Below are 15,164 nucleotides of genomic sequence, written 5' to 3'. Positions count from 1 at the left end.
GCTAAAATAATTTCTACTTCAACAGCACTACCTTTTGCAGTCTATCTCCATAAAAGTCATAATCTTCATCTTTTGTTGAAATTGTTTAAAAGAGGTATTGATTCAACCGTATGGTCATTTGTTTTCTCTTACACTGAGAAGGGCTTCCAAAATTTTGTCTCCTCGTTGGACAAAATCACCATAAAATTTAATCAACACCTCTCTAAAACAGCTCAACGAGAAATTCTAAACTCTGTGAAGGTAGAATTTATCGCAGATCTGTGATGTGAGACTGCCTTAGTTTTGTCTAGGTGTGCCTAATAAACTTGCAACAGGATATGCATCATCTGGAAACGGTGATCCTCTTGTTTTTGAGAGAGGGAGACAGAGAGACAGGGAGAGGAATGTTCGCTCTAGAGGAATGTGAATTGGAACGTCGTCCCTTCCTACTCCATTTTCGGAAGGCTGCCATATTTATAGCTCCCTGTGTCATGGATAGAACTAATGTCACGAGAGGCAGAGTGAAAGCCACGCAGGCTGAAGAGTCTTGTTAGACCCGGCCCACAGGGCAGGCCCTGAGATGTGGGATAGGGAAGGGTTTCTCTGTTAAAGACACCCCGACTTTCTGACACAAAACAGGAAGAAGTGGAGGGGAGAAGAGAATTGAGAAAGAGGACGCTAGAAGAGGACTCGTAGTATTTTCGTACAGCTGTCGTGCCCCTTGACGGGAAAGAGGCCCCAGCTTTCCTCTGTCGCTGATCTCAGCTGGTGACTTCCTAGCTTGGACACAAACCAGTCACTTCAGCTGCTCTCTCACCACCACCACCACAGTCCTTTCTCCCCGGCTCCAGTTCCTAGGGAGTTCCCAGAAAAACAAGTCTGTCAACAAGAACAGGGCCAGGCTGGGTGGGAGCTGGGTTGACTTTCTCTCTGGCCCTTTAACAGCTCACCCGCTGACTGGACAAGGACTCATTTCTCTCCACTTCTCCATCTGAATTTCTCTACCTTTATGGATTTTTTTTCCCAGTTGGAATATATTTAGATAGCATTTCTTTTTCGAGGACATTCTTTGAGCTGGAAAAGAATCACTGGGAGCACTTAAGTTTCCTGGAATGTTGCAGTTCATTATGAAGCAGGCTGTCTGCTGCTGTGCTGTTTGGTGACACTCTAGGTAAAGTATTTCAATCACCACTGCTGAATTCCTTGGATTGGCTCTTTCAGTCTTCCATATTCTTTAGCTCTATTTTTTTTAAAATCTCATTTTGTCACTTTTCTGTCAGTCCAAAGTGTATCTGGCATATAGAAAGTCAAGGGTCCTTTTGATTTCCTAAGGGTTGCGCTCTGTTAGTTGTCAATTTTGTTGCAGTTACGGTTCATTTCACAGCTATATGCTTTTGAGTGTTTCCAAATACTGTGTCCTTTTACCTACTTGAAAATGAAATGGCCTGTCACTGTGTGTGTGTTTGCATTTGATAGTGGAGACAGCTGAGAGAATTGGAGAATGAGCTGGATCAGATCATGATTTTTATGCAGATATTCTTTTTTTGAAATATGCACAGTATTATTCATTGCCACAAGGTACTCATATTTATGCATTATGTGTGTCTTTGTTCACTTGTATTCCTCATGTTGTGGGAACATAAATCTCTTCGCACAGTCACTTTGTTGGGACTTGCCTTCCTTTTGGGGACAATAAGCAAATCCACATGACATAAATCATTAAATTTAACTATGAGGACCTTATTTATGGGCAGAATAAGGCTAGGTTTGGGTACGGTAAGGATTAGGATTAGGAAAGTAGCAGGAATGGTCAGAGTTGTAGTAAGTTTCCAGGAAGTAAGTGTAAGCCGGTGTAATGTCCTCATTAGGGGTCGACCGACTGTAGGCCTTGCCCATTATCAGATCCAATATTCCATATTTTTACAAGTATTGGTATCGTTATTTTTTAAAATCCATTTTAAATAAAATACATTTATTTAAAAATGTGTTATATTGGCTCTGATGCAACTACCTCTCTTTATCTGTGGTGACTGCTATCATGCAATGTCCCACCATTTAACACTGTCTGATTTGTTTCATGTCACAAATAATAACCAATCAGAACTGTAGGGTAAATGTTTAAAAGTTGTGTTTTAAACATATGTAAGGTCCCCTTAGTTATATGTAGGTTGCAGTGAGAGATAAAGTGAGCAAGCAAAGGCATTTAAAAAAAAAAGGTTTGTTTTCAAGTTTTGACAAAATTTTGAACCCAGATTTTCATTTTTACTGCAAATGTATATCAGCTCCAACTGTCAGTCTCTTTGTTTACTAATTATTGGTATTTTCCCCTCATAAAAACATAGTGGTCGACCCTTGGTGTGATTGTGTGTGTATTGTAGAGTTTTTGTAATAGACAAAAACAGAGAAGAACAGAGAAAATCAAATGCTGTCTTTTGAATTTTACTCTTAATTTCCAGCCACTAACTCAACACCATCAACAACAGATTTTCATAAACTTTTATTCTCTGCATCCGTGTTGGATCTAGAATATATGCTGCCTGGCCAAAAAAAAAAAAAAAAAAGTTGCACACTTTAATATTTTGTTGGACTGCCTTTAGCTTTGAGTATAGTACTCATTCGCTGTGCGTCGTTTCAATACGCTTCTGCAGTGTCACAGCATTTATTTCTGTCCAGAGATGCACTTTTTTTTACCAAGGTTTTATATTGATGATGGGAGAGTCAGACCACTGTGCAAAGTCTTCTCCAGAACATCCCAAAGATTCTCAGTGGATCTGAGGTCTGGACTCTGTGGAGGAAAATCCATCTCATGCTCCCTGATCCACTCATTCACAGTGTGAGCCCCTTGAATCCTGGAATCATCATCTCGGAATATGCCTGTGCCATCAGGGAAGAAAAACTCCATTGATGGAAAGACCTGGACATTCAGTATCTTCAGGTAGTCAGCTGACCTCAGTCTTTGGGAACATAATGTTGCTGAACCTGACCAAGCCCAGATCATAACCATAACCCCCACAGGCTGGTAGACACTAGTCATGATGAGTGCATCACTTCATCTGCCTCTCTTCTTATCCTGATGCCCCCATCACTTTGGAACAGGGTAAATCCGGACTCATTAGACCACATGACCGACCACATTTGTTCCTCAAAGATGATTGTTCTCCACTATCCTTCCAGGTTTTAATGATGCATTGGACAGTTCTTAACCTGATTTCAGTAGTTTCATCTCCTTAGTTGTTTTCTTTGCTTGATGCAGGCCAATAATTTGACCCTTCTGAGACAGATTAACATCCTTTCCATGACCACAGGATATGTCTTCCAACACGGTTGTTTAAGAAATCAGAAGCTCCTCACTGCATCAGCTAGGGTTGAATAAGTTGTTGCAGCTGAAACATATTCATCACTGCAGTAATTATCCAATGGAAGGCTCTTACCTGTTTATTTAGTTAAATCCAGGTGGCAACTTTTTTTTTGGCCAGGCAGTGTATGATTAACACTTACTTTATAAATCTCAGATCAGAGTGCAGTTTTGCAATTGCATCCTCAGTGTCATACATACATTTAAGTTCTTTAACTAGATCTCACTGTGCTCTGCATTCTCTCTATGTAGACATTGACAGGATGTCCCATATTGAACGCCCGGACCGGGGCAATCGGCAGGGCCAGCGTCGTAAACATCACCGCTGGAGTGGACCGGATCACTTCAGCAATGATAGCAGGTGATTCAGGTTTGAAAGTTTACAAATGTTGTCAAAAAGGAGTAAAAAGTAGACTGGCAAAATAAAAAACTGAAAAACTAACAGCATGTTGTTTCCTGATTCAATGTGACTATTGTTTCTTTCCCAGAGCTCATGTCTTCCAGCACTATGATGGTCTCAAAACTTCCAGGATCTCCTCTCGGCCCATTCCATCTGAAGGCAGGCAACATGGCTACATGCCGATGCTGGATGAACTCACACTCGAACACATGAGTCAGGACTGCAGCATACTGAAGAACCAGCTGCTCAGGCTCAAAACGTTACTACAGGTGAGTCTGTCGTTTGCAGGGAGATGTGAATGAACAAAAGTATAATGCACATATTTACACATTCACTCAAACTTATTTTGCTTTGTGACAGAAACCTCAGACAGTGAAATCTACATATATATTTTGTTGGACTTCTAATGCTGTTACACTATGAATATGTTGTTAATAACATTCAGATCATGTCTCTACTTTCAGGATTTCAGTTTGGGTCTCATAAATAGGTTGCATACTGTTTACTGTCAGGATCTGGGGTTTGATATCAGCCACTGTTTGGATATTTAATGCAGCTTTGTATTAGTTTGCTAAAGGGTTTGAATAATCTTCTTTAGTTCGCCAGGAGTGCAATGTACTCAGGTGTTCAGCATGAGCGACATAGAAAGTATGTTCTGACAAAACTGAGCTGAGCTAGTTTTAATTATTAATGTGGTTCCATTTTAAATATTTTTTTTGAGTTTTAAAAGTCTAAGAACATTCGTTTAGTCAATGTACTGCTGCACTCTAGATAGATAATGTAAATATAGAAAAAACGTAACAAGAAAAAGGCTAAGAGATAGGCAAAGTCTCTGCTAGCAGTTTCAGTGTACTCTACCAGTCTGACAGCATTTTCTTATTAGATACTTTGAACATGTGTGCAACTGTACATTTGTACTTGCATGTGCTTATGTAAAGCTGATCGCTTAATAGACCCATCTCTGTCTATCAGAGAAATGCACTTAGAGGGAAGAACATGATGTCTGGGAAGCTGAAAATAGAAATGCAAGATACCAGCGATGGAAATGTGCACTTACACATGAGATGAACACATTAAACCTGCAGTCTACAAAAAAACAATCCAGGCAATCGAAGAAATGCACAGACACAAGCACTTCACACTGCATACATTGTAAAATGAAATGAGCTTAAATGCACTACAGCATAACAAGTGATATTTGCATTTGCATTTAAATCAAACATCTCCTTCAAATGCGTTCGTTGTGCTCGCTGCAGTTAGTCAAACACTTTGGCTGCATGGCCTCAAGATGGAAAATATGTCTTTTGGCCCATTAGTAACTCTGTTCTTAATTGTTGGTTTGTGTTTCTTTGTACAATGTTGAGCTCAACGCAGCGACTATAAAATGAGCCTCCAGCCTTGCCGAATCTTAACTGATCGTTGCCTCATTGTGCTCAAAGGCAGACGTCAGGCACAAGGCTGTTTACACCTGCAGATTCTAACTGGATTATGTTACATAGCTTTAATGAGGATAACGTGGAATGTCGTGTTGAAATAAGATTTATATCACAGTTGACTAATAGAATGTTCAATGAAAATTCATTGCCGTTTTTGTGACTCTTGCCATTTTAAGGCATACTTTTGGAAAACCCGGGATTGCCATTTGTTATATGTATTTGACAATGTATTCCCTAAATCAAAGTATGTAATTGGGGTGTATACACAAGATTTGGTGAAAAAAATCCCAGGTGCTGCCACTAAAGTGAAGACATTTTTCAGAGTCAATAAAATATATGTATTGAATGTAGAAAAACAACATACTCTGCCTCTGGTGCCTGAATGCCGGTGGCTGACAGTTCAGGGTCAGCAGAGTATATGAGCGAAAAAGTAGTATTACAGTGAAGAGTAGTGAAATATTGCTCTTGAGGCATGCCTAAGGCAATTGTCAGTAATTCAGTTCACTATATAAATTGTGTCTCTGTGTGTGCTCTCTCCTGTGGATGTGTGTGTTCTGTTTGTTTTCAGCTTGAGGATACAGATTCTCCAGCAGATGTTCCTGAGGAGATTGAAGACAATACCAATGCATCACAGGTAAGAAACTACCTTGGTGGTGATTGACTGGATACGTGGTATATACCGTATACTGTATATCATTTTGTTTTCTCCAGCTGTCACCTGAGGTAGGTTTTTGTTTTTTTTTTACCACTACAGCATCCTGTATATGTTTTCAGGTGGAGGCACTGATTAAGGAAGTGGAGGTGCTCAGACAGGAGCTGAGAAGTCGAGACAAGACCATTGCTCAGCTCACATTGCAGTGTCAACAGCTACAACAACAACAACATCAGCGGGAACAAATGGTGAGTTGGTGTGAACAGGACTGATACAAGTGAAAAATCAGAAAAAGGTGGTATGGGTGAAATATGCTTGCAATGTCATCTTTCAATTACAGGAATACATTGCCTCCATGCCTTATATTTGCAACAGAAATTACAGTAGACAGTTTATCTTTCTATTAGGGAACAGTACAGAGAGTTATGTCTGCCTGTGTTGTATTAAAGCTATTATATATAGCATTTTAGAAAATATGAATTTGTCTTATTGCTTTGAACCCTTAGCAGTTTGTAGGCATTCTTTGTTCCTGTTATATTTTTACTGATTTTTTGGCAAATTTTTTACTGCAATATAAACTCCTGCCCCTCGTAGAAGTAGAGAAAAATAAAAAAGTATGTAGTATAACAGTTAGAATCCCATAAATCATAACATTTATTATTTATATCACAAATATTGAAAAAAAAAATGGTATTAAGATCTACACACTTTCCCAAGCACCACTAGGTGTTGCCGTTGGTGTAAAAGAAATGGTGGCTTTCAATTGTATAGATGTTTTACTACTTACATTTCATTATCCGTGTTATATTTTAGTGCTGCTGTATTACTGTTTATTGTTTCATTGTATATTTTACGGGCTAGATAGTGGCGTGGTGGTTGGCACTTCTCGCCTTGCAGCTAGAAGATCCCTGGTTCGCGTCCTGGCCTTCCCGGGGTCTTTCTGTAGGGAGTTTGCATGTTTCTCCCTGGGCATGCATGGGTTTCCTCCCACAGTCCAAAAATATGCTGAGGTTAATTGATTGTTCTCATTTTGCCTGTAGGTGTGAGTGCAAGTGTGACTGTCCTGTTTTAAGTTACTATATTGTTTTTAAGGTATGTTCTTGTTGTTTACTGTGAAGCACTTTGGTCACTTTATACAAATAAGTTTTGATTGATTGATTTGTTTTCATACTTTTAACCAACCTGCTCTGTGTAAACACAGCCTGCAGTTCAGCTGAAAAGTTCATACATTTTTGGCATAAAACCGTTACTCACAGCTGAGTCAGTAATGCTTTTCTAGCTGCACTGGTGGGCTCTGAATATTTAATTTTTTAGAAAATCTGGTTGGAGTAAACAAAGAATTTTTTTGCAAATTCTTAAATAAAACATATAGACTTTGAATATCACAACTCAATGCTTAGCCCTTTTTTATTTTCCCTAATGAAACAGCATTTCATGCATGAATAGTTCAAGGACCATCAGATATTTCAAAATCCAATGATTGTCTCTGATAAATTGTGTAATCTGGGTGAATTTTTTTGAAAGACAACATGCCTTTCAAACTAGCCAGCAGGGTTTGTGGGTCATAGGGTTAGAGGCTGACAAATGATACCATCTTTTCTGAAACTTTATACTTGAATTAGGAGAAAAAAAAACAGGGAAAAAGTGATTAACATCAGAACAAGGCAGGGTTCCCTCTTCCAGGACATGTTTATCGTTATATACACAGAGCAGACAGAACAGCAATGAAGGGGGAACAGAATGACAATATTAGATCAAGTGCTTTTTGCAAATGTACGAAGACAAATTGCTTTGAACTTCATATTACCTTGTCAGAAAGTTTAGTTGCTTTTTATAAAGAATTGACCAAAGTGCTCAAGAGTAGGGAAAATGTAAACATTGGTGTATCAATGAATGAGTGTCAGAATAGTCAGAAATATGCCTACACTGAATGCCAGGTGCAACAATATTGTAGCAGTATATAATAGTATTAAGAAATCAAGGTGTGTGTTCGCTGAGTATGTACAAACTGAGCTATGATAGCTCCAGTGCTTGCTTATTGCTTTCATGTAGCTTTTATGTGCTGGAAGCATGTCGCTTCTCTTCTGATAGTTCACCGCCATGACACCAATTCTCTTTACTGATCTGAGATAGTTAAGCATGTCTGGGCTCTGCTACTGCCTTCCATTATCTTTTGTTTACACCAATTTTAGCTTTATCAGATCTTACAAATAAAAATCATGAACAGCACAGATTGATTAAAATGTGGAAGGCCAGTGATATGCTATGTATAAACCGACTGTTCAGCTCTCTAGGGGTCACAGAAGACATAAAAGACATACTGTAATACAATTCATTGTACATGGGAGTTTGGTTTCTGCCAGGTATGTTACTAGACTCCTACATCCACTCCAGTGTGTCCCTCCTGCCTACCAACAACTTCCATTCTGTGCGCCTTTAGCCGGCTCCATCTCCACTCTAACATTCATTAGTGTCTTGACAAGGCGTCCTTGTTAGCCAAACAACCATATGCCCAGCTGACATTATTCAAATCTCCGCCATATCGAGAAATACCAAAATGTCAAAGCAAGGCCTGTCCGCCAGCCTTGCTGCCACATACTATCCTTCCAATTAGAATTAGCGCCCACCCACAACAAGTTCCTCAGTTTGCACAATATTGTTGCACTCTTACCCTCAACAGGCAAAGAGAGTAAGAAAAGCTAGGCCGTGTTTTCAGATCTGTGGCTGGCTTTAATGAATGTAGAGGCTGAGAGAGTGAAAGTGATAGTGGTGGAAGAAATAAAGATAAGAGGGAAACAGAGGTATTTACTCTGATTCTGTGTTTGAAACATTTTGTTTGCACTCAAAGTCAGTGGAATTCAAAAGATGTATTTGTTCTCTTGCTCTGATGTCCTAGCAGTATAGCACTGAACAAGGATAAAGCCAAAAATAAACACCTGCTTGGACTCTGGTTTTGAAAAAATAACAATTAAAACATAATTGGTACCAGGGTCTGTGAATATTTTCAGTTATCAAGTTCATATTATATGTACAGTTAGACAGTCAGAGGCTACTCAACCGACTGTTCATCCTTGAGATTGGTGAAGAGACAATTTTAAAGTTGGTAAAGAGTCAGGTAAACAGAGGGAGGTGAAGTATTAGAGAGAAACTGCTGAGAGACATAAGTGGAGAGCAGCTGACTGAATTGAACATAATGGAGTAATGAGAAAACAATAGGGGAGCTGTGTGTCTATGAGAGAAGGTCTACTGCAGTATAGCACAGTGTGTGTGTATGTGGAGGGCTAGATGAGAGAGTGGGACAGAAAATGAAAATCATGGGAGAGAGAAAAGTGGAGCTATCAAAGATAGAAAACTGATTTCTCAGTCCTACTTGATAGAGTGCAGCTTTGGATGCTGCTTCCACCGCTGCTGAAGCAGACTGTTCCTGATTATGCACTCGTCTCTTTTGAGCTGCATTGAAGTTTGCACCAAAGCCAGAAAAATCCAGCGATTTCTTTCGGATTCTGCCGTAGTCTTTGCAGACAAGCCCAAGTCTCTCGGTTATTTATTTGCAAATCAGAGAGAAAATGTGAGATTTGACACCAAATTCTTACAAAAAAAGCTTACAATATGATTTAGCGCTCATGATTTGTTGCTCTGACATTCTGTTTTAATAATGGATTGAGTTAATTGTATGAGTTTTTAAAAAAGGTCAGTAAAAGTGGTTTGACAGTGAAACTTTTGACAGATGAAAGGTTGTTAATGAAAAGTGAACATGTGCTTATATCAAATGTCAGTGCGTTTTAATTTACTGCAATTACCATGTAAAGGTAATTGTAGCCATTTTCAGTTCCATCAATTCTAATCAAACCTGTGTACTAATCTTCTATCTTCTTTTGCATTTGTGCAAGTGGAGAAACAACGTAATATTCATTATTTTAAGTTTCGAAATACAATTTTTGTGCTTCCAAAAGATTTGTTAATTAATTTAAGACCAGCCTCAGTCAGACAGTGTCACTCAATTTTAAATTCTGCTAATTTATTGCCTGGTTTTTAAGTGATTACAAGTGATATTTTTTAGTTTTTTTGCTACCTGTGACAGCTAGATGGTGATACCAAAAGTTTGATATTAACCCCAACAACAAAAAAATTCTCACACAGCCTACTTTCCTTCAATAATAGATTTTTAATTATAAAGACAGACAGCCTTAGGAGAGTTTCAAACCTTTCTGTCTGTAAAAAGGTGAACAGTGGTGTCCTTACACAGCGAGTTCACTCCTGAAAAAGACATGTTTTCAGTACCTTTGGGCCTTTTTGCATTTTCCTTGATTTGATTTGATTGCTATGCAAAGTGGCAAGCTTTTTAAAAGCATGATAGCAGAGGTAAGAAAAGAGTTGACCCAGGTGTAAAATATAATCAGTGATCTAACTTATGCTTTCTTGCCCTCCTCGGCCTGCACAGGGACGTCAGGTGAGGTGTCAGTGCCACCACCAGAGGGCTCCCTCTTCTCTACGACAGAGCGACAGGCAGATGGACAAACGGATACAGCACCACTATGACAAGGCCACTCAGACGTACTGGAGACCACCAAACCAAGCTGTGAGTCCAAAGATTTGCAGCTGCATTCCCATAATTCAGTCAAAAATATTCTTATAATATATATATATATATATATAAGCACTTACCTGGTGCAGAAGTGGCCTTCACACCTCAAGAATAACATTGGGATGCACTCGTGGCTGTATGTTGATAACTTACCCTCATTAATTCAGTCTGCCAGTTACCATTTCTCTGCAACCTCTCTCTGATAAAACATAATTTGAACTGATAACATTTTTTAAAATTATTTTTCAACAGAAAACAGTACAGGTGTGTTCAGTTTGCTCAACACTGGAGCACAGCTTCTCAGTCATTCACAAGAGTGGACACCCTAGAGGGTTCAATCACTATACCGTGTCCTCTCCACGGAGTACAGTTTATTAGGTTGTCAGTGTGCTTGTCACACCGTCTTCCACTCCTAATACCCAGATCTCACAGAACAGGGAGCTGTGAGGCTGGTGTTAATGCCAGAGTGATGGAGGAAGAGAGAGAGATTTATTGGAGGAAAGAAGAAGACAGAGAGCGAGAGAGAGAGAGAGAGAAAGGTGGAAGATGGATAGATGCGTGTTCAATATGTTCAGTATCATGGCACACGAGGAGGCCGTGTGGCAGCCAAGTATTGATTCAATAGTAGGAGTGCCACAGGCAGGGTGCCTAGTAAACACTCCCCTAATTAACTTGCTCTCAGTTAAAAGGGTGACACACACTCTCACACACACAAAGAAGCAGACATAAGCAGTATAAGGAGACTACACAGAAATAATAATAATAATAATAATAATAATAATAATAATAATAATAAAAAAGATTCCTAGTTATATAATGAATTGTAATACAAATAAGGCATGAACAGCATCCTGTTAACCATTAGGGGTCAGACATGTTTTGCACATAAATTACAGGTGAAAAATAAAGGACAAACCAAGCTTACTAAATACAGTAGATTCCTGCTTGCCACAGGAGCATATGCTTCAGCAGTTGCTATGGCAACCACCAAAGCAGGGCTAGCTGCACTCGATGGGAATCAACTCCATAGTGGGAACATCTATCTGTGACCTCCCGTACCTGGTGCATAATAACGCACTAAAACACAAAACAGTCACACTGCTTGTTCCACGTTTGTCTCTCTTCTTTCTACTCCTGTTTATAGGTGTTTCTTTATTTGCCACCATCACTCCATTTTTTTTCTCACTTTAATCGACATTGCCGTGTAATCACCAGAGTGGAGAGCATTTTCTGCTCTCCGTTTTTGTAACGTCGAGGAGATAAACACATTGTATTTGTGACGTTTTACTTCTCGGAACTTTCGAGTGCTCTTAAAGGTTAGCTGAGCTTTTTTTTTTTCATTTTTTGACAAGTAGAAGAAAAGAGTAAACAAATAACAGAGAAAGAGACCTTCTATCATCTTTCCTACTTTTAGATGGTATCAAAGCTGCGTTGTCGCACTGAGAGGTTAAGAACCTGCAGCAAGCTTGGAAGTTCAGGAAGAATGTTTCTCTTGCAACGCTTCACTTTTTACCTCATCTGTTTTTCACATAGTTTTCAATATGATTCTTTGTGTGTAGCTGTTCTCTTTCTGACCTCTGCCATTTTTTTTTTACACGCAAATATTTTCTTTCTTCACTCACGCGTTCATCGAGTTTGGCTGTCTTTATTTCACTGTTCAGTGCTCCTCCTCTAACGCACGCACGCACACACACACACACACACACACACACACACACACCCACATACAGACACAAATTCATAATCTGGTGTCATCTTTATTGTTTTTTTCCCTCCTAGCTCTCTGAAATGCCCTTTTCTGTTGATTTTCTTCTCCTCTGACATTTAAAGTGCTGCTGTATCAGAGCGCTGGAGTAGCTCTTGCCCTCTCTGGAGTAGCTGTATTTTTGAACGCTACACTGAAAGGACCAGTCAGGATTAATTTTGATGTCAAAGGCCAATAGCTATAATCTTTTTATAGCTTTAATGTTGATACATAGTTGCCTTATCAGTGGTCCTGAAGGTAAAATGCACAGCCTGATAGCAGGAGGTCTAGAGTTGAGTCTTGCCAACATCATGGACCTCTGAGAATTCTCGCTGTGCTGTGAACTCAGATTAAGAGCACAAGGAAAGAGTAAGCTCATGGCCTATGACCCCTGAACACAGCAATGCAAGAGCGATTACTATTTGGTGTACAGTTCATTATTCTTACAGCATCTTTAAGCTGTTATTTTCTGCTTGCTGAAGCTATTCATTCCCATTATGTTTTCTTAGGAGCCAAAACGATGTGGGCTGCTTTAACCCATCTCCTCACTCATCTCCCAACTATTTCAGAGTCTGTAGGATGGCTTTGGCAACATATCCTAACCAACTGCTTTGGGCACTGGCTCTTGCAGCTTCTCATTTTAATCTGCTCGCAGTCCAATTTTGAGTCCACAAGCATGCTTAGGAGAAAATAAAGTGTCACAATATGGAGTGAGTATAGGTCTGTCAATGTACAATATGCAGACAAATATCAGACATGCTTGTCGTAGCGAAACGCACGTGTAGTGGTGATATTAGAAACTACTTAAATGTCACTTGTGGAAAAAAAAATCTTTGCAGAAATCTCCTGGAGCAATCACAGCAGCAGAAATGTTGTCTCTGCCTCTTCTTCCTGTTGCAACAAATAGAATATGAGTGGTATGATTTTAGTAATTTCAGCAATACAAGACAAAACTACACAGCTCCGTGTTTGCCTTTGTGTTTCTGTTCTTTGTGCGTGAGTTAGAGAGGGACCCTGATTGCCTACATTTGTTTGTGTGTGTGTGCGTGCGTGCGAGTGGGATGTGTCACATGTATCTCTTGTACTCAAGTGTGGGGCACACTCAGTGTGACTGAACAATGAGTTCAGTCGACTGAGGGCTGGGGAGCCGACCTTGTTAATAACCCAGATAAACAAACATGTAGATGAGCAGCAGCAGTGAAACAATGGCAACACAATAGGCAGTGTTTCATCAGTGGCAGACAGAGAGGATAATTACAGCAACCCTCCCACTCTCTCTCTGCCACTTTAACATCCTGTTCTTCATCTTTTCTTCTCACATCGCCCTTTGTGTCTATTTTTTTTAAAATCACTCCTGCCCTCTCACTCCATTACTTTCTTTTTTGTTTTCTTGCTTCACTGATAGCTTTCTTTTCCTTTATTTAATTCTGTCATTCTTTCTTTGACATTACTGCTCTTCTTGACTTCTTTCCTCATTTTTAATTAGATCAATTTGCTGTGTGTGTGTGTGTGAGAGAGAAGAGGGTTAGTGATCAGTGTTAAGCTGGAGGTTGACAGTTTTGCATCGTGACGCTACCTCTCCACCTCTGTCTCCTCTGTCTGCCCCTTTGCATCACAGACACATCCTCACAAATGCACGCTCATTAATACAGACCCGTATTGCAGAGTCATCTTAGACAGGTGAGGATTTAATTGCCTAAGTCAGTGAAGTGAAACATGGTGGCCAGACCTGTGGAATTAGCTCTAGCCAGCTACATAAACCTCCCTGTAGTGGATTAGGGGATCCGAGCAGAGAAGAGAGAGAGGGAGGCTGTTTCAGGAGCACAACCGTGTCTTCTAAATACTGTTGTTATTTGATGAAAAGGTTGTAGGATCACAAAGAACAACTTTTACTTGACTTTTAAATTCTCGTCCTACTTTGCCAAGTTCTACCATCTGCTTTGGGGACTCTGCACAGAAGAAGCAGATTAACAAATCCTGAGAGTGCATTTCAGACAGAGAGGGGCCTCTAGTGAACATATTACTACCAACAATGCTGAAATGGCGAGTGTTCATGTTGAGGAGAACAGTGCTTCACATGACAAAAGATATTAGTGAAGTAGTGATTTTTTATTGTGATTTTTTTATTGTTCTGCCCTTAGCCGTAGCATGAAGTCATTTTTAAGACCGTAACAAGCACCTACCTCTTAAACTCACAAAATGAAAAATGACATACTCAAAGGAAAATGTTCCCTGTTCTTGAGCTCTTTTCATCACCCACATGATGCAGTTCTCTTCTGAATGGTACATTTTCAAGTCAAAAAGGTGAAATTATAGCTTAACTGGTACCAACCAAATTTGCACAGGATAGCATGGATAAGATAATGTTATTTTTTTCTGTCCTGAGTAAGTTTTATTTAATTGCCACAGTGACAATGCTTGAAATGCTTTAAAACATGAAGCTTTATACTTTTAAACACATTTTAAATTTATGTACCTTCCTAAACCTGGTTTTTCCAACTTTGGACTGCCAAATTCCAGTCGTTATCAGTGCTAGCTCGACTGGTGTCCTAAGAGTGCTGCAGACAGACGTGCTTCTACTGCTACCGTGTGAGCTTTAGCAAAAGGGTGTAATGTGTTTGCTGTTGAGGCTAACCCACTGCTGCAAGGGCCACAGTTCACCCCCTGCTGTCAACACCTGACCAGCCGGAAGGAGTCATGAGTGCAGCAACAAGAAAGAGGACCTTTGCTTTTGCTCCTGATTCATGAGCAGTTTTGTTTGATGAAAAAAGCGAGCCAGAAGTATTGCCGTCGAACCCAGGGTCTCTGTGCTGGTGAGAGAGAAATGAAAGAAGTTTTGATGAAGTTGATGGATGGAATATATAAACTATAACTTTTATATTTTCCCAATTTCTGTCTCACTGCCCCCGTGAAGCGCTGTCAGCCTTTCATTGAAGAGGCTTTACAGCGATGAAAAATGTAAAAAACTGACAATCTGAGCTGCTGCTGAGTTCTAATAAAGCTGCCAGACACT

General features: G+C 39.7%; 1 protein-coding gene across 10 annotated transcripts in view; it reads left to right on the top strand.

Annotated features, from left to right (window-relative positions):
* ccser2a (coiled-coil serine-rich protein 2a) overlaps window positions 1-15,164 on the top strand; it is a 57,288-nt gene that overhangs the window by 30,288 nt on the left and 11,836 nt on the right. For all 10 annotated transcript variants that reach the window (XM_055018515.1, XM_055018514.1, XM_055018516.1 and 7 more), the window contains 5 exons: window positions 3,587-3,695; window positions 3,823-4,003; window positions 5,739-5,804; window positions 5,945-6,070; window positions 10,264-10,401. In XM_055018515.1, the coding sequence (XP_054874490.1) occupies window positions 3,587-3,695; window positions 3,823-4,003; window positions 5,739-5,804; window positions 5,945-6,070; window positions 10,264-10,401 (620 nt within the window). The remainder of the gene's footprint in view (window positions 1-3,586; window positions 3,696-3,822; window positions 4,004-5,738; window positions 5,805-5,944; window positions 6,071-10,263; window positions 10,402-15,164) is intronic.

This window comes from Amphiprion ocellaris, chromosome 16, assembly GCF_022539595.1.
Source record: "Amphiprion ocellaris isolate individual 3 ecotype Okinawa chromosome 16, ASM2253959v1, whole genome shotgun sequence".
Lineage (NCBI taxonomy): Eukaryota > Metazoa > Chordata > Actinopteri > Pomacentridae > Amphiprion > Amphiprion ocellaris.
The sequence above is the reverse complement of the archived record's forward strand: the minus strand, read 5'-3'. Positions and strand labels throughout refer to the sequence as shown.